Genomic DNA, 20,511 nt, shown 5'->3' on the forward strand with positions numbered 1-20,511 from the left:
GTGCCGCCGCTCGGGTTCTTCTCTTGCCCGGGATGTCCCCCTTCCCTGGATGTCCACTTGCCCGGGACGTCCCCCTTCCCGGGATGTCCCCTTGAACCTGGACGTCCCCCTTCCCGGGAAATCCTCCTTTCCAGGAAAGTCCCTCTGCCCGCGGTGTCCCCTTGCCCGGGATTATCCCCTTTCCGGGATGTCCCCTTTTCCGGGGTGTTCCCCGTCCCGGGACGTCCCCCTTCACAGGCATGTCCCTCTGCCCGGGGTGTCCCCTTTCCCGGGGTGTTCCCCTTCCCGGAATGCCCCTCTTCCCGGAATATCCTCCTGCGGGGCGTGTCCCCTCTCCACCACCGTCCCCTTGCCACTGGCTTCCCCCGCCGTGGCTTCCTGCTGTCGGCCCCCCCCGGCCGTGCTGTCCCTATTTCCCGGCCCTTCCAGGGCTGGGATACCCTGACGGAGGGGACAGAGGGACAACGGGACAGCCCCGCTCCCGGGGCGCTGCAGTGAGTCCTCCGAGCCCGCAGAGGGCGCCGCCCGCGCCGGGGCCGCTCTGGGAGGGCGCGCGGGGCGGGGCGGCGCGCGGGCGGCCATGGCGGACACGGAGAAGCTCAACCTCGACTCCATCATCAGCCGCCTCCTGGAGGGTGAGCGGCTCCCGCCGCCCCCCGAGCCCCCTGACACCTCCCCTCCGCCCGGGGAACCCTTCGGGACCGGCCCGGGCCGTGTCAAACCTCGCGGGGCGGTCCCCGGTCTGGGCCTGGCGGGGCGGGTTAGGCCGCGGTGGTTTGGTGGGGGTCAGGACCGAGAAATGTTTGGGGAGGGGCTCCCCATGGGGTTTGGGGAGCTGGAGATGTGTCTGGAGGACGTAGAGAATATGGAGGGGATCCCGAAAGGGTCTGTACCCTGCGGGGGGAAGGGGGGAGCTGGAGGAAATCGGGTGTCCCCAAGGGGTCTGTACCCCGCGGAGGAGTGGACTGGAGGGTGTGGAAGTGTCCCGAGTGTGTGCTCGGGGGTCTGGGGGCTGTAGGTGAGCCTGTAGGGCGTGGAGGATATGGGGAGGAGCGCTGGGGCAGGTAGAGCAGGGGTTCCTGGGGCTCTGTTGGGGTCCCGGAACACTTCGAGGTCCCTGATCCTGTTCTCTATGGTGGGACCAGTCCAAGGGTCGCGGCCGGGGAAGAACGTGCAGCTGACAGAGAACGAGATTCGTGGGCTGTGCCTCAAATCCCGGGAGATCTTCCTGAGCCAGCCCATCCTGCTGGAGTTGGAGGCTCCCCTCAAGATCTGCGGTGAGGCCTGGATGGCTGCTGGGCAGCACTGGGGTGGCATGGGGGGCTGCGGGGTGCCACTCACAGCCTGTGTCCCCTCCCCAGGTGACATCCACGGGCAGTACTACGACCTGCTGAGGCTCTTCGAGTACGGGGGCTTCCCCCCTGAGAGCAATTACTTGTTTTTGGGGGACTATGTGGACCGGGGCAAGCAGTCACTGGAGACCATCTGCCTGCTGCTTGCCTACAAGATCAAGTACCCTGAGAACTTTTTCCTGCTGCGGGGCAACCATGAGTGTGCCAGCATCAACCGCATCTATGGCTTCTATGATGAGTGTGAGTGCCTGAGCTGTGCCCCTCAAAACCCCTCTGCCATTGCTGGGCACTCCCTTTCCCGGTATTGTCCCAGTGCTGTCCCACACTGACCCCACATGGGACCTCCTTCCCTCCCCACTGTGTCTTCCTGTCCTTTCCCTGTGTCCTCCCACCCTTCCATGTCCTCCTGCCCACCCCCACCTTATCCCCAAGGACACCCCTAACTCCCGTTTGTCCCCCGCAGGCAAGAGACGATACAACATCAAGCTCTGGAAGACTTTCACCGACTGCTTCAATTGTTTGCCCATTGCCGCCATCGTGGATGAGAAGATCTTCTGCTGCCACGGAGGTGGGAATGCCCATTCCCAGGGATTCGGGAGGGCTGGAGTTGGGATGGGATCTCCATGCTGAGCTCTGGGGGTGCCCCTTTCCTGCAGGGTTGTCCCCCGACTTGCAGTCGATGGAGCAGATCCGGCGGATCATGCGGCCCACAGATGTCCCGGATCAGGGGCTGCTCTGTGACCTGCTCTGGTCCGACCCTGACAAGGATGTGCAGGGCTGGGGGGAGAACGACCGTGGGGTCTCCTTCACCTTCGGGGCCGAGGTGGTGGCCAAATTCCTGCACAAGCACGACCTGGACCTCATCTGCCGGGCACACCAGGTACCACTGGGACCCCCAAATATTGGGGCTCACCTGGGAGGGGGAGTTTGGTTCCCAAGTGGGTGTCAGGTGGTTCTACCCCAACTATTTCCCCGTCAAGGGTGGTGTGTACTACAGGAGTGTGTGGGTTGGAATTCAGAGAGCGTTTGCCCTGGGATTTGGGTATTTACCCCAGGATTTGGGTGTTTACCCTGGGATTTGGACATTTGTCCCAGGGGGGGAAGCATTTACCTCGAGGGGGAAGTATTTGCCCCAGGGGGGATGAATAGTCACCCTTGGATGTAGCTGTCCCTCCCAGAGGCTGGATGACCACTCTGGAGGTGCATGTTTGCCTTGGGGCAGTGGGTATTTGTCCTGGGTGGTGGCTGTTTGCTCCAGGGAAGGGAATATTCACCCTAAGGGCTGGATATTCAGCCTGGGGGACTGGGAATTTCCCAGGGGAGGTGGATATTGGCCATGGGGGCGTGGATATTTGCCAACCCTGTGCCCCCTCCAGGTGGTGGAGGATGGCTATGAGTTCTTCGCCAAGCGCCAGCTCGTCACCCTCTTCTCAGCCCCCAACTACTGCGGCGAATTCGACAACGCTGGCGCCATGATGAGCGTGGACGAGACGCTAATGTGCTCTTTCCAGGTAAGCCCAGGGGGTAAACACCCCCAATTCCTGCTGGAATGGCTGCAGGGAGTTCTGCCCTCCAGGGAAGTGGGGAGCTGGGGCTGGAGCTCACTGATTTCTTTCCCCCTTCCCCCCTAGATTTTGAAGCCGGCCGACAAGAACAAGGGCAAATACGGGCAGTTCAGCGGGCTGAACCCTGCTGGGCGCCCCGTCACCCCTCCCCGAAACTCTGCCAAAGCCAAGAAATGAGCTGGGAGCCGCCCCTGTGCTGCCCACGCCCCCCACGCCCCCGCCCTAGCGTCAGGTCGCTTTTCTTTCGACTCGTTTTTTTATTTGTAGGATCCTGCCCCCTCCCCCCCGCCACGCTGCACCAAAGCAGGTCCAGGGCAGGGAGTGCCGGGGCGAGGGGAGTGCCTAGAACCCAGAGCCCAGCCCTGGGGTGGCAGCGGGGGTGGGGCGGGGCGGGCAGGAGGATTTTTTGGGGAATAAACTTGTAATGGGTCACTGGGGGGTGCCTGTCCTGGTGGTTGGATGGGTGCTGGGGGTGGCAGTGACTCAGGACTCAGCATTCTCCATCGCTGTCCTCTGCCAGCACCTCCTGGGTTGTGGCCAGACTGGGCCTTCCTGGTGTCATCACTGACCCAAAAAACAGGGAGCGAAACTGTGGGGAGAAAGGGGGGTCAGGAGGAGGCTGCATCCACCCCCTGCCCCCAGGCACACCCATCCCAGACCTTCTTGTGCGGGGGGGTCCCTGGTACAGCCCCTTCCTCCTCCTCCTCAGGGTCACTCTCAGCTGGCTGGGGAGTGTACAGGGGGAAGGCAGGGCTGGGGAGCCCTCCCGAGACCCCCTCGCTGGTTTCCATAGCAGCCATGTAGGACTCGAGGTCATCGGCAAAGTCATCTGATGGGGTGGGCAGGTGGGACACACTGAGGAGAACAGAGCAGGACTGGGAATGTTCACACTGCTCCCTGCTGATGGCAGCTGGAGAGCTCATCTGGGACTTACCCATTGGTCGAGGCAGACTGGGAATCACTTTCCAGGTCAGAGAGGGTGGCCAGCACCAGGTGAACCTCCAGCACAGTGTCATCCAGGGTGAAGACCACTGGCCTGGGGGCACAGAGGGGCTCAGAGGGTCCCAGGGGCAGAGCTGGCGCTGTGGGGGATGTGAACACACCTACCTGCCAGGCTCATCAAAGTGGATGGTGAGGGGCAGGTTGGAGGCCTCAGCAAAGCTCAGCAGCCCCTGGGAACAAAGGGGAGGGTGAGGGGGGCTGGGAGGTGACACAAGGCTGGGGGGCTTGGGTGGGGACTAACCCGGAATTCCTTGAGGCAGAAAGTGATGTGGGAGCCCGGGGCCACAGCCACTGACTGGAACTCGTCCTCAGCCAGCCACAGCTGCGTCACCATCGTCTTGCTTGGCTCTGGAGGCAGGAACAGGGCAGGTGGGGTACTGGAGGGACAGGGTGGGGAAGGGGCTCCCTTACCCTGCAGGACTCACCTGCCTCATCCTCCACGTAGTTCTGCAGGCTGATTTTGCCACCAGGGCCAGTCTGCAGTGTCACCTCAGCCAGCGTCGGGGGAAAGTGGACCACAGCCTCCACCAGCACCCTGAGGGGCACGGGAGGGGGCTGAGAACCCCAAGTCCTGCAGGGCTGGGCAGGGTCCCTCCTTCCATCTACCCTCATCCCACTCTGCACACCCCAGTACTACCCCCATGGTGTCCCCTCTCACCGTGCAGGGGTGCAGAGGCGGCTGGCACAGGATTGGGTGTCAAAGACAGCCTGGAGCTGCTCGCACTCTTGGAAGGCCAGGTTGTGTGTCTTGGTGACACCTGGCAGGGGGGACAGTGGCTCAGCAGGGTAGGACATGGTGTCAGTGTGTCCCCTGCTGTGCTGTGTCACCCCTCCAGGCTGTGTCCCTGCTGGCACTCACCGTACTTGCAGTGGAGCTGCAGCACCAGGCGGCAAGCACGGGGCTTGAGCAGGATTAGGCATTTCCCCACTGACTTCTCCAGTGAGGGCAGCGAGCGGAAGACGCCCAGGAAGGACTGCAGGGATGGATACGGGGACTGTCACCTGCCTGGGTCACCCTGGAACAACAGGGAACTGTGGGGGGAACCAGGCAGGGTGTTGCACCTTCATGTGGACTTTGCATCGGAAGAGCTTCGTGTCGGGCCCAGTGATGCCCGGCTCGTACAGCTGGAAGAACAGGGGTGCAAAGAGGAAGGAGGCGAAGGCGGAGCGGGAGGAGTTGACAGCACGGAGGGACAGCTGAGGACACAGCCAGAGTGTTAGCACGGCCTGCAGGGAAGGAGGGGGCACAGGCACAGGTGCCCCCCTAGCTCCCATCCTGCCCCGCAGATGTTCCGTACCCCGCTGTCGGTGGGCTCCAGGTAGAGCTCGTCGCCGATGCGGGACAGGGAGTGCACAGCTCGGCCGAGGACTGGGAAGGAGAGGGTGTGGGGGTGAGGCAGGGCCCCGCCGAGCGTGGCGCACCTCCCGGCCCCCCAGGTCCCGCTCACCTTTGACGTTGCCGCCGGCGATGACACATTTCATGGCACCGACACCGGCGCCGGGCGGGCACGTGGGGGCTTCGCGCCCACCGCCCCCTGGCCCCGCCCCGCGCCCACGCCCCTTCCTTAACACGCAGCGGAGCCTGCGGTTAAGCCGCGGCTCCCAGCTAGTTCTGCTTGGGCCTCACCGCCGCCCCCGCCGCGGTTCTTGTTCCCTCCCCGCCCCACCGGTGCCGTCTCTCCCCAGCGGCCCCGCGGTGGTGTCCCCCAGCTCGCCGGCCCCGTCCCTTCCCGGTGGTTCCGGTCGCTTCCCCGCCGCACCCCGCCGGTGGCTTCCCGCGCCCGCCTTCCCAGGCCGCCTCCCCATTGGCCGGCAGTGCCGCTCCGTCCCGCCTCCACCGCCAGCCGGTTGGTTCACGCTGAGGGGTCGAGTGACGGCAGGGTGCTGGGTGTCACGTGACCGGTGGGAGGGGCGTGGCTCCGGCCCCTTCGCTGTCAGGTCTGCCCCGCCGGCAGGCCCCGCCTTCCGAGGCTCGCTATTGGGCGGCGCTCGGAGTGACGTGCGGCTCAGCCAATGGGGCCTCGACGTGCCCCTCAGCGCGGCTCCAAGCGCTCAGCCCCGCACCGGGACCTTCCCGGGGTTTCCTGCCCCATCCCGAGGCTTTCCCGGGGCTGTTCCCTGCTTGTGCTTCTTAGGTCCCAGACCCTCGCTTCATTCCCAGCAGCATTGCCGGCGGGGCTGCCCTTCCGCAGCATTGCCCGCTCCTTCAGGTCCCTTCGACCCTTCCCGCATTCCCGGGGCACGGTGCTCCCTTGGAAGGGCTGCAACTCCCTGGAGCTGCTCCAGTGCTTCCCGAGATCCCGGTGATTTGGGGATCCCTGTCTCCCGGGGGCACATGGGAAGTGGGATGCTGCAAGTTAATGTTCGATGGTCTCTCTCTGTCCTGGAGCTGCTGCTGGCTATGCATCCCATAGTATCATGGAATGGTTGGGGTTGGAAGGGACCCTAAAGCTCATCCAGTTCCATGCCCTGCCATGGGCAGAGACACCTTTCACTTGACCAGGTTGCCCTGCCCAGCACTTCCAGGGATGGGTTTTTGAGGGTGTCCCAGGATTCTGCACTGGGGGTATATTGCAAATTCTGGGCTGGCCATGTATCCATGGGTTGTCCATAGAATCCCTGAACTGTTTGAGTTGGAAGAGACCTTCAAGCCCACCCAGTCCCAACTTCCTGCCATGGGCAGGGACATCTCGCACTGGCCCAGTTGCTCCAATTTGGCTGTGAGCACTTCCAGGGATGTGACCAAGGCTCTGCCAGCAGCCTGTGCTCACAGCCAGCCTGGAGTGACAGGCTCTGGAGTTGTGGCCTCGAGGGAGCCGGGGGTATGTGGCTGTGAGGAACTCGAGTCGTGCTCTCAGCAGGGTCCTCCAGCCGGCTCCCGCCTGCCGCTGGAGCAGCCGCTTCCCAAGTCCCTCCTCCTGGGCTCAGTGACCGTAGAGCCCGAGGCGAGGGGCCCCGCTGCAGAGCAGGGCTGGCACCTGAGCAGAGGGAAGTGGGAAGGGGGGTGCAGAGCCCCTTTCCCATAGCTGCCATCCTCCAGGACATGGTGACAGCCTCTTCTCCTCCTCCTTTCCCTGTCTGGTATGCTCGGTGCCTTTTATCTGGGATTCAGACCCAGCACCCCTCGGCAGCACATCCCTTCTGGGTACACAAACTCCTGACCTTTGTGGGGGCTCCATGGGCCAAGCCACGTGTGCGGGGCTGTGCTGGGATCACCGGCACGGCGCCCCGGGGACTCCCAGGCCTGCCTTGACCTGGGATCGGGGTCCAGCTGAATCTGGCTCCTCCACCCCTGGGGTGAGCACTGGCTACTGCCCTTCCTCCCAGGAGGAGGAGGAGGAGAGGATTGTGTGCGCACGTCCGTTCCAGCTCTGGCAGAGCAGCCAGGCTCCTCTGGAGCCGGCATCCCCAGGAGGGGCTCTGGCCTCGGGGCTCAGCGTTTTATGGGTCTGCAGAGAGGACGCAGCTGGCTGCAGTCGTGACACACACACTTCAGCGGGGGCCAAGGCCAGGCCACCCCTCCCTCTTCCCACCAGTGCCGACCAGGGAATGGGCTGAATATGGGCCGGGAGCAAGAGCCTGGCAGCCCTCAGCTCCGGCACCCCCAGGCTCAGCTGCACCCACAACACCTCTCCCAGGACTCCCCTTCGGGCTGGGGATCTTCACGCAAGGATGGCAGGGAAGGTGACAGGCATGTTCCCTCGCCCTCGGCGGGCTCGGGGCGGTCTCCCAGCATCCTTCCCGCTCCTCCAGCTTCCTTCCCGGCACATGGCACGGCGCCCTCGCCCAGGCAGCGGCGCGGGGAGACAGACGGCCACAGCTGGGCTCCTGCTGCCAGCCCAGCAGAAGGGGACACGCCGAGTCGGATGGCTGCTCCGTGCTCCTGCCTGCGCCCCAGGGGTGTCCTCAAGGAGCCGGGCGCTGCCGGAGCGTCCCAGCCCATGCCTCGCGGGTGGCTTGGGGCTAAAGACAGGATTTCTGGGTCTGGTCGGCCCCCCATCTCTGTTTCCTCCGGCTGCTGGCCACAAAGGTCAGCAGTGGGAGGCCGGGCTGGCCCTGGCGCCGGCCGGAGAACCCGCAGCCGCGGGGTGGGACGGAGGTGAGCTCAGCTGCCCGGTGACGTGGCCCCGAGGGCAGGGCGGGCACGGCCCCACCCACGCGGAGCTGCTGCGGGCACCGGGAGAGGAGGAGGAACAGGATGCGGGGATGAGGCTTCCCAGCGATTGGACCTGCCCGTGCCTTGTGCCCATTTGTCCTGGGGCGGGAGCTCCGTCCTGGCACCGCTGGCTGGCACAGGGAGAGGGGCTTGGGAAGCTGGGATCCTCACCCGCAGGGCCACTTGCCCTCCTCCTCTTCTCCTCTCTCAGGTGTTAGCCCAGCGGGAGCCGTGGCGGCTGGAAAACTCCTCAAACCCAACCGCAGCGCTTGGTTTTGGGGAGGGGAGACGGCAGCGAGGGGCAGCCCCGCCGCCTCGGCAGGCAGGAGACCCCCGGGGACGGGCCGGTGGCTTTTCCCAAGTGCTCCAGCATTGCTGGCGGGATCTGCTGACTCGAGGGGGAAACCAGATACCCTGTCCCGCGGCTGGGGGGGGGGCGAGGAGGCCGTCCGCACGCCGAGCGGACCCCCCCAGACACGCTGCCGGGGAGCCGGGCCGGGGCTCCGTCCATCCGTGGATCGCTTGGGCAGATCCGTCCGACACTTCCCCAGCCCCTCCGAATCCCCAGGGCTGTGGAGTATCTCCCATTTACCCGGGGGACGGGATCCAGAGCCCCCCTCGCCACCCCTGACATGTCTGTTGGGCACTTCCTCATGAACTCAACACCAAATGTGCGCTTCCCAAGCAATAAATCAGCCAGCACCGCGTCGGTGTGTGGTTTATCCCTACGGGGGGTCCCCAGACTGGTGCTAATGAGTTCAGCACCCAGTATCCCGGTGGATTTGGGGAAAGAGGGTCTTGATGTTCTCGGAGCAGGCACCCCGTTATCCCGGAGAAAGCCGGGAGGATGCGATGGCAACCGGGAGGGCTCGGACCTGGCCAGGGCCGGGGTCTGGAGTGGAAGCGAATCCGGCTGTTACCTCCCGGCCCTTCCCGGCGCTCCCAGCGCCTTTGTTTTAAACAAAGCTTTTTTGGGGGGGAGACAGGACTTTCCCCTCCCCGCCGAGAGAGTCCCCGCGGCAGCACCCACTCATGGATGAGAGGCGCGAGGGGAAGGAACGAGGGGCTCTGGCTCTCGGGTCTCCCCCTTCCCCTCTGGCGGCAGCTCCTCTTGGCCCTGGGGGTCTCCCCATGCCCCCCAATCCACCCCACTCACCTCGGGTGGGCTGTGGGGAACGCCGCGGTCATTGCCAAGGGCCCCGCGGGGGCCGGGACGGGGCTTGTCCTAACGGGGGAGGATAATCGGGAAGAAAGCGGCTGTGGCACCCGGAGGAAAGGGGCTGGGGGTCCTTTCCCGTCCCCGCGTGAACGGGGAGCGCCGGGGAAGGTGAAGCCCTCCCTCAGGACGGAGGGTCCCCCCCTCGGCTGAACTGCCGCCGCCGCTATGAGGGGCTCCGGTTGTGCCGCCGGGACCCCTCCGCGCTCCCCCCGCTCCGCCGCTCACCTGCCGCCGTCCTGGCGGGACAGCGCCCGCCGCTCTGCGGGTCCCCGAGCCGGGGGAGGGGGGTCCGCCGCTCCCGGACCCCCTCTCTCGGCCGGAGGGGAGGGGGCTGGCCGTGCCAGCGAAGGGCCGAGGACCCCCCCTCCCCGCCCCGCCGCCACCCTCCCCGCACCGGCCGGCCCCATCCCTCTGCCGCTCCTCCCCGCTGCCCCGGGGGGGAAAGGAAGGGGGGGCAGGCTGGCACCCCACGCCCCCCCGACCCCCCCTCCCCCGGCCCGGTCCCGCCAGAGGAGCCGCTTCACCGCACCTCGCCTCGTTCCCCCCCCTCCTCCCCTCCCCGGACCCCCCCCCCCGTCCCGTCCCCCCCGTTCTCCCCCCGGGACCGGGCTCTCGGCTCTGTGCGCGAGGAGGAGGAGAGGCGAGAGGGCTCGGAGCGGCAAATGGGAGCCGCAGTCCCGAGCCGGTGTGCGGGACCGCTGCCTGCCCGCCCGAGGACCCCCGAGCACGCACCCAGCGCCCTGGCCCCGCGCCCGTCCCGCATGGAGCTGAGAGCAGGTAGGAAACCCCCCCGCCGAGCGGCACCGGCCCCGCACCGGTCCCGCACCGACCCCGTCGCTGCCACTTTAACAAAAGCCGGGCGGGAGCCAGAACCGCACGGGGGGCGCAGCGAGGGAGAAAGCAGGGGGTCCCCCCCTTCCTACCCGGCCAGCGGCACTCCGCGGGACTCCCCTCTTCCCTTCCCTCCCCTCCGCCTTCCGCAGCACCGGGACTGAGCTCCAGCCTCCCCACCTCTGCCCGGTGCCGGGACTCCGGGGATGGGGATGGGGATGGGGAAAGGGGGGATAAAGCCGGGGCGGGGGGGAGAGGGAGGGAATGAATGGAGTCCGCTCTTGTGTACAATTACATCAAATACATTCTTGAAAGCAACCTGGTTCTGCTTAACACTTGAATTGGGGAAAAAAAAAAGAGGAAAGAAGGAGGCAGCAGCTTGGAGAGGGTGGATGCGAGCTCCGGGGTTTTTTTCCTTCTTTCTTTTTGGGTTGTTTTTTTTTTTTTTTTTATTCCTGCATTCCTGGACCCCAATCAAAAGAGCAAATCAAGGGAGGTGGAAGAGGGGAACGGCGGCGAGCGAGGCAGCCGGAGCGCGGTGCGAACCCTCCACACCCCAAAAACCCACCCAACCCGCCCCGTTTTTTTTTTCCCCCCCACCTAACACCCGAGCGAGCCCAAACCAAAACAAATAGAGACCGAGGGAAAAAAAAAAAGCCAGAAACCAACCAGAAAAAAAAAAAAACAAAAACAAAAACCAAACCAAAACCGCCACCCAACCCTGAGTGCGAGAGAAGCAGCGAGCCAGGGCTGAGGCGAGCGGGCGGGCTCGGGGCGCCGAGCAAGAGCCGAGCCCCCGAAAATCCCCCTGCACCCCGACTATGCTAAATGTAACCGGGGAGCTCTCAGGTAAGCCCGCGGCGCTGGGTGCGGGGCGGGGGGGCTCCCCTAACTCCCCTGCCTGCATCTGCAGGGAGTTTTTCCCCTTTCCAAACAGACTGCTGATTTTAATTTGATGTGATTAAAAGGTCTGTCTGGCTTTGGGATTGATTTAAGACTTTCCCCTCTCTGGGTTGGGTTGTTGTTTTTTTTTTTCTTCCCCTTTCTCTCGTTCCCTCTTTTCCATGCATGTTTGTGATTACCAGGGAGGGAACCGCCGCTGAGCACGGAGAATTAAGCCCGGGACTGACGGAGGGGAAGAAAAGGAAAGTCGGTGGGATTTATGGGGGGCAGGAAGAGTTAGTTTTCCTGCCCGGGGCTGGATTTCGGGGCTTGACACGGAACGCCACCGCTAGAGCAGGCGAGATTCCTCCGGGACGCAGCCGTGGATTTTGGGGTGCCAGGGAGGGGACGGCTTTGTTCCCCTGGCCCCAGCGGCCACCGGCACCCCCAGGGCTGCCTGGGGGCCGGCCGGCCTGGCGGCACACCGGGATCGGGGGCTCCTCGCCCGGAAAATGCTGGAAAACACCCTTAAAAGGTCAAAGTGTGGGCGCCGAGAGGCTCCTCGGGGTACCGGGCGGCGGGTCCGAGGCCGGGGCAGCACGAGGCCGGCGCCGGGTTCGGCTCCAGCCGGCGTGACGCAGGACGGGCAAAGCGGGGCGAGAGCCGGGGAACCGGAAAAGCGAGGCCGGGATCCCCAGCGGCTCCATAGCCCTCCCTCGCCCCTTCCTCTCTGCCTTCCCGCTGCCGCCGGGGCCGGAGGACGTGGCCGAACCGGTGGCACAGCCGGTGCCGAGGCCTGCGGGGACAGGCGCGGAAGGGGACGGCTAGGAGGAGCTGCAGGGCTGCAGCTCGGCCTCCCCAACCCTGCTCCCCGTTTCGGGACATCCCCACCCGTGGTCTGCCCAGACGGTGTCCCCGGCAGCGCTCGGGGACTCTCGGCATCCCCGGTGTTCCCGTGCCTATTTAGCAGGCGGCACGAGGGCACGGTGGCGGCCGCACATCTGGGCTGCATTAGGCGCAGGCTCCGCAGGGAAATGCGGAGGGCTGTGCTTACAGGGCCGCGCCGGGGGGAGATTTATGCTCTGCTAAGTGGCACCGAGCCCCATAAATCATCCCCCCGGCCCCCCCACCGTGGCGGCAGCGCCCGTATCCCTGTGCCACCGTCCCAGGGTCCTGGCAGGCACACGGGAATGCTCTCCTAGATGGAGTATCTGGGATATCTGGGAAGTAGCTGGCCCAGCAGTGTTGTGGCTGCGTGTGGCAAGTGGTCTGTGGGTGACAGAAGTGTCCCAGGCTTCACCAGGGTGCCGTGGGGACATCAGGGCATAGCTGTGCCTGCCGGAGCTGCTGGTCCAACACTGACCCAGCCAGGCAGTGTCCCTGGTATGAGATGCCAGCAGTGGCAGTGGGTCTGGAGGTGCCTGGGTGTGTCACCCAGGGCTCTGCAGTGCCACATGGGCTGGCACTGTAGGTCCCCTGCTCCACTGGAGAGTGGCCAGCCTGGCTCTGTGCTGGTGAACCCCTGGAGCAGTGCCGGGGGGCTGTCGGGCTGTGTTGCTCCGTGAGCAGAGGGAAGGGATCACGTTGCCGCGTGTGGCTCCTGGGTGCTGGGCGTGCGTGCAGGGCAGCGGGGTCTGGTTGGGATTAGGGTCCTGCGCCCCCCTCCCTGGTGGGGGTGTTTCCATCATGCCGCTGGTTGGAGCCAGAGCAGGATGGGAAATCCAGGCCCAGCTAATTACGGCCTCGCTGGAGTCTCCCGTGCACAGCCGCATTTATAAACACACGGAGGAGACAGGATGTAAACACTCAGCACCGCGAGTGCAGGCACGGCTGGAATTGGGGGGGACGCGGGGTCACGTGCCTCCCGCGCAACCACCCACTCCCAACACGGCGGCTTTGCCATGGGATGGGATAGATGGCATGGAGTCCAGTAGAATGGGAGGGATGGGATGGAGATCCTGTTGTGGCTGCAGGCACTGTTGGGGCACTCTTTCCATTGGAGCTCAGGGAATGCTGTGTCCATGATATCCAGGTGTGGAATATGAGCATCCTTGTGTCCCCACTGTGCCAGCTCCACAGGGCCACTGCTATGCTGTGGTGTCACCTCCCCAGATACAGTGGGGTTAAATGCCAGCAGTGTGGGGACACAGACATGACTGTCCACGAGCCCTTGAGTGTCACCCACTCCAAGCCCCTTGGAGCTGGTGGCCACGTTGGGCTGGGAAACGCCCTGTGGAGGGTTAAAGTGGTGCCACTTGGTGGCTGGGACAGTGGGGACAGGGCTGCTTTGTCCTCAGTGCTACAGTCATGCCTGACCAATGCGAGACCTCTCATGCAGGCCCCAGGAATGGGGCTGTGGGGTGGGATGGGGCTCTGCTCGCCTCTGGACGCTGGCCCATCAGATAGGGCAGCTCCTGGCACGGCGTTGGGGAACGGCTCAGCTCCGTCTGCTGCCGGGGGCTTTGGGGCCAGGGGGTCTCCCCTTCCTGGTCACCGCACCCGTCACCAGGGTTTCGGGAAAGTGGCTCTGGGCAGGCTGTGGTCGATCAGCCCTCAGCGGCTCTGCCCACAGCATGCCCAGGGAACAGCTCACGGGCTCCGTGGCCAGCACTGCCACCCATGCTGCTGGGGGGTGGCAGGCCAGGCGTCCCGGTGGTGTCACCCCAAAGGCGGGTGAGCCACGTCCCTGCTGCCACGTGTGCAAGGGATGCCCATGGCACTACTGGTGTGTCTGGCATGGGTGTCATAGGGTGCTGCTGGCAGAGCCAGGGTGTGCCTGCTCCCATGGCCCCGTGTCACCCTGGCTCCTCGGGTGTCCCCAGGGCCCAGCGGGTGACCCTGGGCAGGCACGCCATGAGCTGCTTACGTGGGCTGGGAGCATCCTGGCTGTGCTCCAGGGCCGGTTTTGAAACCCTCGGGCTCTTCCTCTCCGACGTCACCGGGATCCAGCTGTGCCGGCTGGAGCCTCCCTCCTCCACTGTCTGTGCTGGTGGGTACCCAGCACCAGCTGCTGGGACAAGGGTGGGCAAGGGACAGTGAGGGCACCCGCTATGGCTAGGCCATTGTCACTGCTGTACTGTGGTCACTGTCACTGCTGTGTCACGGTCACCATCATTACTGTGCCAGTTTTACTGTCACTGCAGTGTCACTGCCACTGTCACTGCTGTGCCAAAGTCACTGTCACTGCTGTGCCAGGGTCACCATCATCACTGTGTCATGGTCACCACTACCCAGTGCTGTCCATTCTGTGCATCCCATCATTCCCATCCTTCAGCCACTCACCTCCATCCACTTCCTCCATCATCCTCACCCTCACATCCCAGCCACCTGACTGGAAGCCACTGTGGCTCCATCCCAATCTCACATCCCTGCCACTCCCCCCCTCCTTCCCCTTCCATCCTGCTCTCCGGCTGTGTTTGGTTTGGCTCTGGTGAGGCCAGGGCGGGTGTAAATCCCGCCTGGAAACTGGAGCCGGCGGCGGGTGAGGGTCCGGCCAAAGCAAACACTGGGAAGGGGGGGGCTTTGTGCGGTGTGAGTCACCATGGTCCCCCCGCGGTCCCCCCCCGGCCCACGCTCGCACGCACGCAGGGCTGGCCGCACGCTCCATGCGCCAGAACACACCGGAACGCAGGCAAGCGGCGGCACGTGCCCACCGTGGGGCACCAGGCGAGCTGGGGCCGGACTGGGCTGCCCCGCACGGGCACGGGGGGCATACAGGGTGTCACACCTGGTGTGGTGTGTGTGTGCCGTGTTACACATGGATGGCACGTAACGGTGTGTCCCCCCTCACGGTGTGCATGAACAGCATGATGCACACTTGCCTGGCATGCCCCGTGCATGCCACATGTGTCACACACCCTTGTGGTTGTGTATGGTGTCTCACACGTGTGGTGCATCACACACGTGCACGGTGTCACATGCCTGGAGAGTGTGTTGTTCCCCATGCCTGTGCGATGCACACACTTGTGCATACGTCCAGGTGTATCCCGGAATGTATCCCAGATGTCACCAGTGTCCTGCACACCCCCAGGATATATCCCAGGTTTGACAGCGTCCTGTACACCCACAGGGCACTTGCATCTCTCACAGCGAGGCTTGCCGTTTTCAGGGACACCCACCGCGGTGGGGCCCTTGTGGCTGGAGCAGGGGTGTCCCCGAGGACCCCCGTGCGTCACCGGTGGCCAGTGACGGGGAGTGGTGACGCGCGGGGGCACGGGGGCTGCCCGCAGCAGGAGCCCCGCAGTGCCGAGCCAGCGGCTGGTCTTTCCCGAGAGGCGCTGCCGGGAAGGCCTCTGTGGTGTGCCGTAGGTGCCAGCTGGCCGGAGCGTCCTGGCCGCGGGCCGTGACCTTTGCACAACCGCCGGCCGGCGGGGCCGCGGTCCCGGGCCGCCCTGACGTCAGGCCGATGATGGAGACCCCGCCGGCGCTTTCCGGTGGCTCCGCAAAGGTCACCCCGCGCTCCGGCCGCTCCTCGGAGCCGCGTCCCACCCCCCGCCCCTCCCCGCATTCTCGGTGGCCCCTCGGCCAGGGTCCCCGCTGGGTGCCCGGCCTGCTGCGGCGTTGGCGGTGCCCAAATATATCCCAGGCGTGTGTCCCAGCGGGAATGCCGCGGCCGAGCTGCTCCAGACCATATAAAGGATTGTTGGTGCAGCCGTGGGCGGGAGCCCTCCGACGGGAACCGGGGGGTCACTGTGCTGAGGTGGGGGGGTCCCTGCTGCTCCAGGGCGGGTGCTGAGGTGAGGGGGGCCCCATCCTCCCTACCTCTGTGCCTTAGTTTCCTCGCTCTCAGAGGGGTGACTCAGGGATGCTCCGCAGGCTCAGCACCACACACACGGACTTGGGGTGTCCCTGTCACCCACCCTGAGGTGCTGTGTGTGTCCCCCACAGGTGACTCTTGGGGGATCTTCACTTTCCTGTGCGCTGCACTCTGCAACCTGCCGGCGCTGCCGGCGCTGAACTGCTCCGAGGAGCTTGGCGCCGGCCAGTCCATCCAGCAGACCTACGACCTGACCCGCTACCTGGAGCACCAGCTCCGCACCCTCGCCGGCACCTACGTGAGTCCCCGATGCACCCCCCCGGGATATCCGCCCCGTGCCAGCTGCTCCCACGCCGGAGGTCACGGAAATGCCTCATCGCCCTCTGGGCGCAGGGCGGCTCCCGGGCACCCTCCCCTCAGCCCACGATTCTGCCATGGGTGCGGGCATCCGCCTCTCCCTCCCCGCCGGCGTCGCCGACTCACCCGGAGGTTCCCCGTCCCTGCCCTGACGTGCCCTCGGCGGTGTCGGCACGTTGAGTGCCAAGCGGTGACGGTGGCACTGCCTGGGGTGGGCTGGGAATGTCCATCTGGGGAGAGTGGGGAAGTGGTGGGAAGGGGGATGTGATAAGCAAAGGGAGAGCTGGGATGAGGGGTATATGTTTGAACTGGGGACATGAGGGACATGGAGACCTGACACCTCGCACCCCAATTCCCTTCCAGCTGAACTACCTGGGGCCTCCCTTCAATGAGCCCGACTTCAACCCCCCACGGCTGGCGCGTGCCGAGCGGGTGCCCAGCGCCACGGTGGATCTGGACCTGTGGCGGGGCCTGACGGACAATGCCCGCCTGGCCGCCAACTACCGGGCCTACAGCCGCCTGCTCTGCTACCTGCGCGTGCTGGATGGGCAGGTGGGCACAGCCGAGCTGCGCCACCGCCTTGCCCACTTCTGCGCCAGCCTCCAGGGGCTAGTGCTCAGCATCGGCGGTGTCATGTCCTCACTGGGCTACCCACTGCCCGCCGGCCCCGCCGGGCCACCCGCGCCTCCCGGCGTGCACGCGGCCCCCAATGACTTCCTGAAGAAGATGGATGATTTCTGGCTGCTGAAGGAGCTGCAGACCTGGCTCTGGCGCTCTGCCAAGGACTTCAACCGCCTCAAGAAGAAGGTGCCGCCTGCTGTGGTCACCCTGCGGCTGGAGGCAAGGGGGTTCTGAGCACCTGCCAAGAGGGGGACAGAGCTCCTGAGCCCACAGTGTCACTGTGGTCATACAGTCCCCTCTTCCATCATCAGTGTGCCATGAGAAATGGGGCTCCTGACCCCAAAACCACCTCACAACCTCATCACCTGGCAGTGCCTTGAAAGATGGGGCTCCCGACCTCAAGCACCACCGCAGCCATCCTCCATCGCCATCATCATCCTGTGCCTTAAGGAACAGGGCTCCTGACTCCAAGTGCCACCATGGCTACTCCCTGTCCCCTCTCCACCACCAGCATTCCCGACCCCCAAATGCCACCAAAGCCACCTCACAATCCCACTTCCATCGCTGTGCCTTAAGGGAGGGATTCCTGACCATAAGTACCACCCACGACAGCCACCCCACAAACCCTCTGTCACCACACTCTGCTGTAAGGGATGGGTCTCCTGACCCCAACTGCCACCAAAGCCACTCCACATCCCCTCTTCACCACCGGTGTCCCTTCAAAACTGGGTCTCCTGACCCCAGAGTGCAGCCAAAGCCACCCCAAATCCTCATCATCACCCAGCTGTGCCTTAACGGGTGGAGTTCCTGACCCCAAAATGCCACCACAGTCACCTCACAGCCCATCTGTCACTATGTTGTGTCTTAAGGGACAGGTGTCTTGACCCTCAAAGTGCTCCCCCAGGGTGTCCCCAACCCCCAGGGTGCCTGTCCCCTTCCCTCAAGTCTCCAGAGTGGGTGCAAACCCTGCCCATCCCAAAAAGGACCGAGGCCCTCTGAGCATAGGAATAAGCCCAGCCCCAGCCAGCAGCAAGCCCCGCCCGTGGAGCAATAGGCTCCACCCCATATGGCAATAAGCCCCACCCACTCGCGTGTGTAGCAACTCCTGCCTCCTCCCTGCATCATGCCACGCCCCTTTTACCCAAGCCCCGCCTCCCCCACGGTTGCTCATCGGTGCAGAGGTGGAGCGAGACCATGGGGCGAGACCGGGGCGTGGCCGCTGTCCCGGTGCGTCTATGAGTGTTTATTTATTGGAGATGTTTATTTATTGGGGTATTTATTGCAGAAGATCTATTCTTGTACGAACGAATAAAAGCCTTTCTCCAGCGTCCCGCCCTGCCCGCGCCACACTTCAGCGGGGAACGGGGTAAATGGCTCCAAACCCGGAGCTTCCCGTCGGTAGGGACCGGAGTGAACATTCCACATTCCGAGCTCAGTATGGAAATTGGAGTGTTCCCATCAATACCACCAGTAGGGATCAGAGTGAACGGCTCCAACAGTGTGGCAGTTGGGGTGTTTCCCTCTCTCACAGGGTGGGGATCCAGGCTGCCCCGGCCCTAGGTAACCCCACCCCAAGGACATGCACCCCCCGACCTTGGCACTCCCCCCGGACACTACTTTGGGGTGCCTAGGATCATATAGAAGGTCCCAGGCTGGGGCAGGAAGCCGATGGCGCGCAGGGCACTGAGCGCGGCCGTGTTGTGGGGCAGCACGGCACAGTAGATGGGGAAGCTGCGGGCGTGCAGCTCCTGGCCCAGCGCGGCCAGCGTCACTCCAGTGAGGCCGTGCCCACGCCAGGCGGGCACCGTGTAGCCGTGGCGCAGGCAGCCCTGCCCGTCCAGCAGGCTCCAGGACACCGGGCGGCCGCGCGGGCCCAGCAGGCAGGCGGAGGGCAGCGTCCGCACCAGCCCCAGCAGGAACGCCTGGCTGCGGGCGTTGCCCCCCAGGGCCCATGTGGCATTGAGCAGCGGGACGTGGGACGGGGACACGGGTGCCAGGTGCAGGCCCGGGGGTACCCTGCAATGGGGCACGGCGGAGTGGGCAATGCTGAACCCTGTTCCCAGTGGGGATGGCAGATGGGATGGGATTGGGAACCCCTGTGCCACCCAGAGGTAGAATCTGGGCCCCTTGTTCACCCTTGGGATTGGGTACACCCCTGTGCCACCCAGGAATGGGATTAGGGATGCCTATGCCACCCAGGGATAGGACTGTGGACGCCTGTGGCACCTAGGAATGGGATTAGGGATGTCTATGCCATCCAGGGATGGGACTGTGGACCCCTGTGCCACCCAGGGATGTGCTCAGTGAACTCACCCATGTCACCCAGTGATCCCTGTGCCACCCAGGGACGTGCTCGGGGACCACTGTGCCACCACGGGATGTGACTATGACCCCCCCCCCCAAGCTACCCACAAATGTGACAGGTCCCTCTGTGCCACCCAGGGACGTGACTGGATCCCTGGTGCCCATGTGCCCCCAGTGCCCATGTCTCTCCAGTGCCCCATGTCCCCCCCGGTGTCCCTCACTCACTGCCCGCGGGGCTGGGGGGGCTCGGGGCTCATCAGCGCCTGGTACCGGATCGTCTCCACCTTCAGCCCCCTGGCACTGGCCACCTCCTGCACAGTCTCTTCCAGCCCCTCCTGCATCCCTGGGACCCCCTTGTCAGCCAGGCAGGGGAAAGCAGGCAGGGGGTCCCCATGTCACCCTCCAGTGCCATCCTTACCCAGCATCTGGAAGGCCCGTGCCTGGGTCACTGCCTCTCTGCCTGCCAGCAGTGCCCGCAGAGCTCCCTTGTCCTCGTAGAACACGGACAGCTGGTTGATGTAGTAGTCCCTGGGGTCCCTGTGCTCCTGGGGGGAACACGGGGCTGAGGGTGGCACCCCAATTCCCAGCCCCCCAGGGTGTGGGGTGCTGCTGCCATGGCAGGGGTCCTGGGGCAGCACCTCAGGGCACAGGCGGGTCAGGACAATGCTGAAATGGGGCCAGGAGTCCACCAGAACCTCGTGGGAGGCTGGGTTCCCCCTGGCCACGGTCATCACAGTCCCCAGGACCTGCAGTACAGGGTAGGTGTCACTGGCAGGGCAGGGGAGAGGGGACAGAGGGATGCCCAGATTCCCTGGAGTCCCCTCATCAGCAGGGGAGAAGGAGCAGTGGGGTCCCTGTGGTCTCTGTCAGCAGCAGGGCAGGGGAGAGGGGACAGAGGGGTCCTTGTCACTAGCAGGGCAAGGAGGGGAGGCAGAGGGGATCTCAGGGTCCCCATCACTGTCAAGGCAAGGGAGAAGGGATGGAGGGATCCCTGGGGTCCCTGATGCTGGCAGAGGAGAAAGGACAGAGGGGTCCCAGGGATCAGTGACACTGACAGGGCAAGGGAGAGGGGACAGAGGGGTCCCCAGGGTCTCCATCACCAGCAGAGCAGGAGGGAGGGAAGAGAGGGGTCCCCAGGGTCTCCATCACCAGCAGAGCAGGAGGGAGGGAAGAGAGGTGTCCCTGAGGACTCTGTCACCAGCAGGACAGAACAGAGGGGACAGAGGGGTCCTCGGGGTCCCTGTCACCGGCAGGGTGATGGGCAGGCTCTTCCTCAGGGTCTCCTCCAGGAGCTGCAGCTGCGCCGGGCACTTCAGGATCAGCATGGCTCTGACCGTGGGCAGGCGGTGACACTGAGGATCTGTGGGGTGCTAGTGGTACTGGGACAGTGTCTCAGAGTGTCCCAGCTGAGCACCCGCCCCCAGGCAGCCACAGGGCTGGCCCAGTGCCCAGTGCCCAGTGCCCAG

General features: G+C 64.8%; 4 protein-coding genes across 8 annotated transcripts; 2 read left to right on the forward strand and 2 right to left on the reverse strand.

Moving 5' to 3' along the window:
- Positions 1–475: 475 nt before the first annotated feature.
- Positions 476–3,349, forward strand: PPP1CA (protein phosphatase 1 catalytic subunit alpha). The gene is made up of 7 exons (XM_085063734.1): positions 476–635; positions 1,146–1,277; positions 1,362–1,592; positions 1,816–1,920; positions 2,009–2,232; positions 2,729–2,863; positions 2,984–3,349. Exons 1-7 carry the CDS (start codon positions 581–583, stop codon positions 3,092–3,094), a joined length of 993 nt encoding a protein of 330 aa, XP_084919860.1. The 5' UTR covers positions 476–580; the 3' UTR covers positions 3,095–3,349.
- On the reverse strand, positions 3,155–9,180 carry RAD9A (RAD9 checkpoint clamp component A). 2 transcript variants are annotated; one of them, XM_085063732.1, is made up of 11 exons: positions 5,368–9,177; positions 5,218–5,288; positions 4,982–5,116; positions 4,779–4,893; positions 4,578–4,677; positions 4,345–4,454; positions 4,161–4,267; positions 4,025–4,089; positions 3,852–3,953; positions 3,577–3,772; positions 3,155–3,506 (listed from the first exon to the last, which is right to left on the reverse strand). In XM_085063732.1, exons 1-11 carry the CDS (start codon positions 5,399–5,401, stop codon positions 3,408–3,410), a joined length of 1,134 nt encoding a protein of 377 aa, XP_084919858.1. In that variant the 5' UTR covers positions 5,402–9,177; the 3' UTR covers positions 3,155–3,407. The 2 variants fall into 2 exon arrangements, with proteins under 2 accessions (XP_084919858.1, XP_084919859.1); XM_085063733.1 differs by lacking the exon at positions 4,982–5,116 and having other exon boundaries at positions 5,368–9,180.
- Positions 9,181–9,832: 652 nt separating this feature from the next.
- CLCF1 (cardiotrophin like cytokine factor 1) lies at positions 9,833–18,070 on the forward strand. 2 transcript variants are annotated; one of them, XM_085063739.1, is made up of 3 exons: positions 9,833–10,071; positions 15,895–16,061; positions 16,484–18,070. In XM_085063739.1, the coding sequence occupies exons 1-3, from the start codon at positions 9,957–9,959 to the stop codon at positions 16,973–16,975; spliced, it is 774 nt and encodes a 257-aa protein (XP_084919865.1). In that variant the 5' UTR covers positions 9,833–9,956; the 3' UTR covers positions 16,976–18,070. The 2 variants fall into 2 exon arrangements, with proteins under 2 accessions (XP_084919865.1, XP_084919866.1); XM_085063740.1 differs by lacking the exon at positions 9,833–10,071 and adding an exon at positions 10,478–10,974.
- Positions 18,001–20,505, reverse strand: LOC146437170 (glycine N-acyltransferase-like protein 3). 3 transcript variants are annotated; one of them, XM_085063735.1, is made up of 5 exons: positions 20,293–20,461; positions 19,684–19,791; positions 19,464–19,590; positions 19,271–19,380; positions 18,001–18,757 (listed from the first exon to the last, which is right to left on the reverse strand). In XM_085063735.1, the coding sequence occupies exons 1-5, from the start codon at positions 20,368–20,370 to the stop codon at positions 18,200–18,202; spliced, it is 981 nt and encodes a 326-aa protein (XP_084919861.1). In that variant the 5' UTR covers positions 20,371–20,461; the 3' UTR covers positions 18,001–18,199. The 3 variants fall into 3 exon arrangements, with proteins under 3 accessions (XP_084919861.1, XP_084919862.1, XP_084919863.1); XM_085063736.1 differs by having other exon boundaries at positions 18,220–18,757; positions 19,271–19,388; positions 20,293–20,460; XM_085063737.1 differs by lacking the exon at positions 18,001–18,757 and adding an exon at positions 18,770–18,967 and having other exon boundaries at positions 19,030–19,380; positions 20,293–20,505.
- Positions 20,506–20,511: the final 6 nt, after the last annotated feature.

The sequence above is a fragment of the Lichenostomus cassidix genome, chromosome 5 (genome assembly GCF_008360975.1).
Source record: "Lichenostomus cassidix isolate B80296 chromosome 5, HeHo_3.0, whole genome shotgun sequence".
Classification (NCBI taxonomy): Eukaryota; Metazoa; Chordata; class Aves; order Passeriformes; family Meliphagidae; genus Lichenostomus; species Lichenostomus cassidix.

Bases quoted from the DNA above. Each gene is read 5' to 3' on its own strand.
- LOC146437170 (XM_085063735.1), bottom strand. From the start codon at position 20,370: ATGCTGATCCTGAAGTGCCCGGCGCAGCTGCAGCTCCTGGAGGAGACC. The intron at 19,591-19,683 runs GTGCTGCCCCAG...TGTTCCCCCCAG, and splicing joins TGACCCGCCTGTGCCCTGAG to GAGCACAGGGACCCCAGGGA. The intron at 18,758-19,270 runs GTGAGTGAGGGA...GCCCCATTGCAG, and splicing joins CCCCCCCAGCCCCGCGGGCA to GGTACCCCCGGGCCTGCACC.
- PPP1CA (XM_085063734.1), top strand. From the start codon at position 581: ATGGCGGACACGGAGAAGCTCAACCTCGACTCCATCATCAGCCGCCTC. The intron at 636-1,145 runs GTGAGCGGCTCC...TGGTGGGACCAG, and splicing joins CATCAGCCGCCTCCTGGAGG to TCCAAGGGTCGCGGCCGGGG. The intron at 1,921-2,008 runs GTGGGAATGCCC...CCTTTCCTGCAG, and splicing joins GATCTTCTGCTGCCACGGAG to GGTTGTCCCCCGACTTGCAG.
- CLCF1 (XM_085063739.1), top strand. From the start codon at position 9,957: ATGGGAGCCGCAGTCCCGAGCCGGTGTGCGGGACCGCTGCCTGCCCGC. The intron at 10,072-15,894 runs GTAGGAAACCCC...TGTCCCCCACAG, and splicing joins CCGCATGGAGCTGAGAGCAG to GTGACTCTTGGGGGATCTTC. The intron at 16,062-16,483 runs GTGAGTCCCCGA...ATTCCCTTCCAG, and splicing joins GCACCCTCGCCGGCACCTAC to CTGAACTACCTGGGGCCTCC.
- RAD9A (XM_085063732.1), bottom strand. From the start codon at position 5,401: ATGAAATGTGTCATCGCCGGCGGCAACGTCAAAG. The intron at 4,268-4,344 runs GTGAGTCCTGCA...TCCTGCCTCCAG, and splicing joins CTACGTGGAGGATGAGGCAG to AGCCAAGCAAGACGATGGTG. The intron at 4,090-4,160 runs GTTAGTCCCCAC...CTTTGTTCCCAG, and splicing joins TCTGCCTCAAGGAATTCCGG to GGGCTGCTGAGCTTTGCTGA.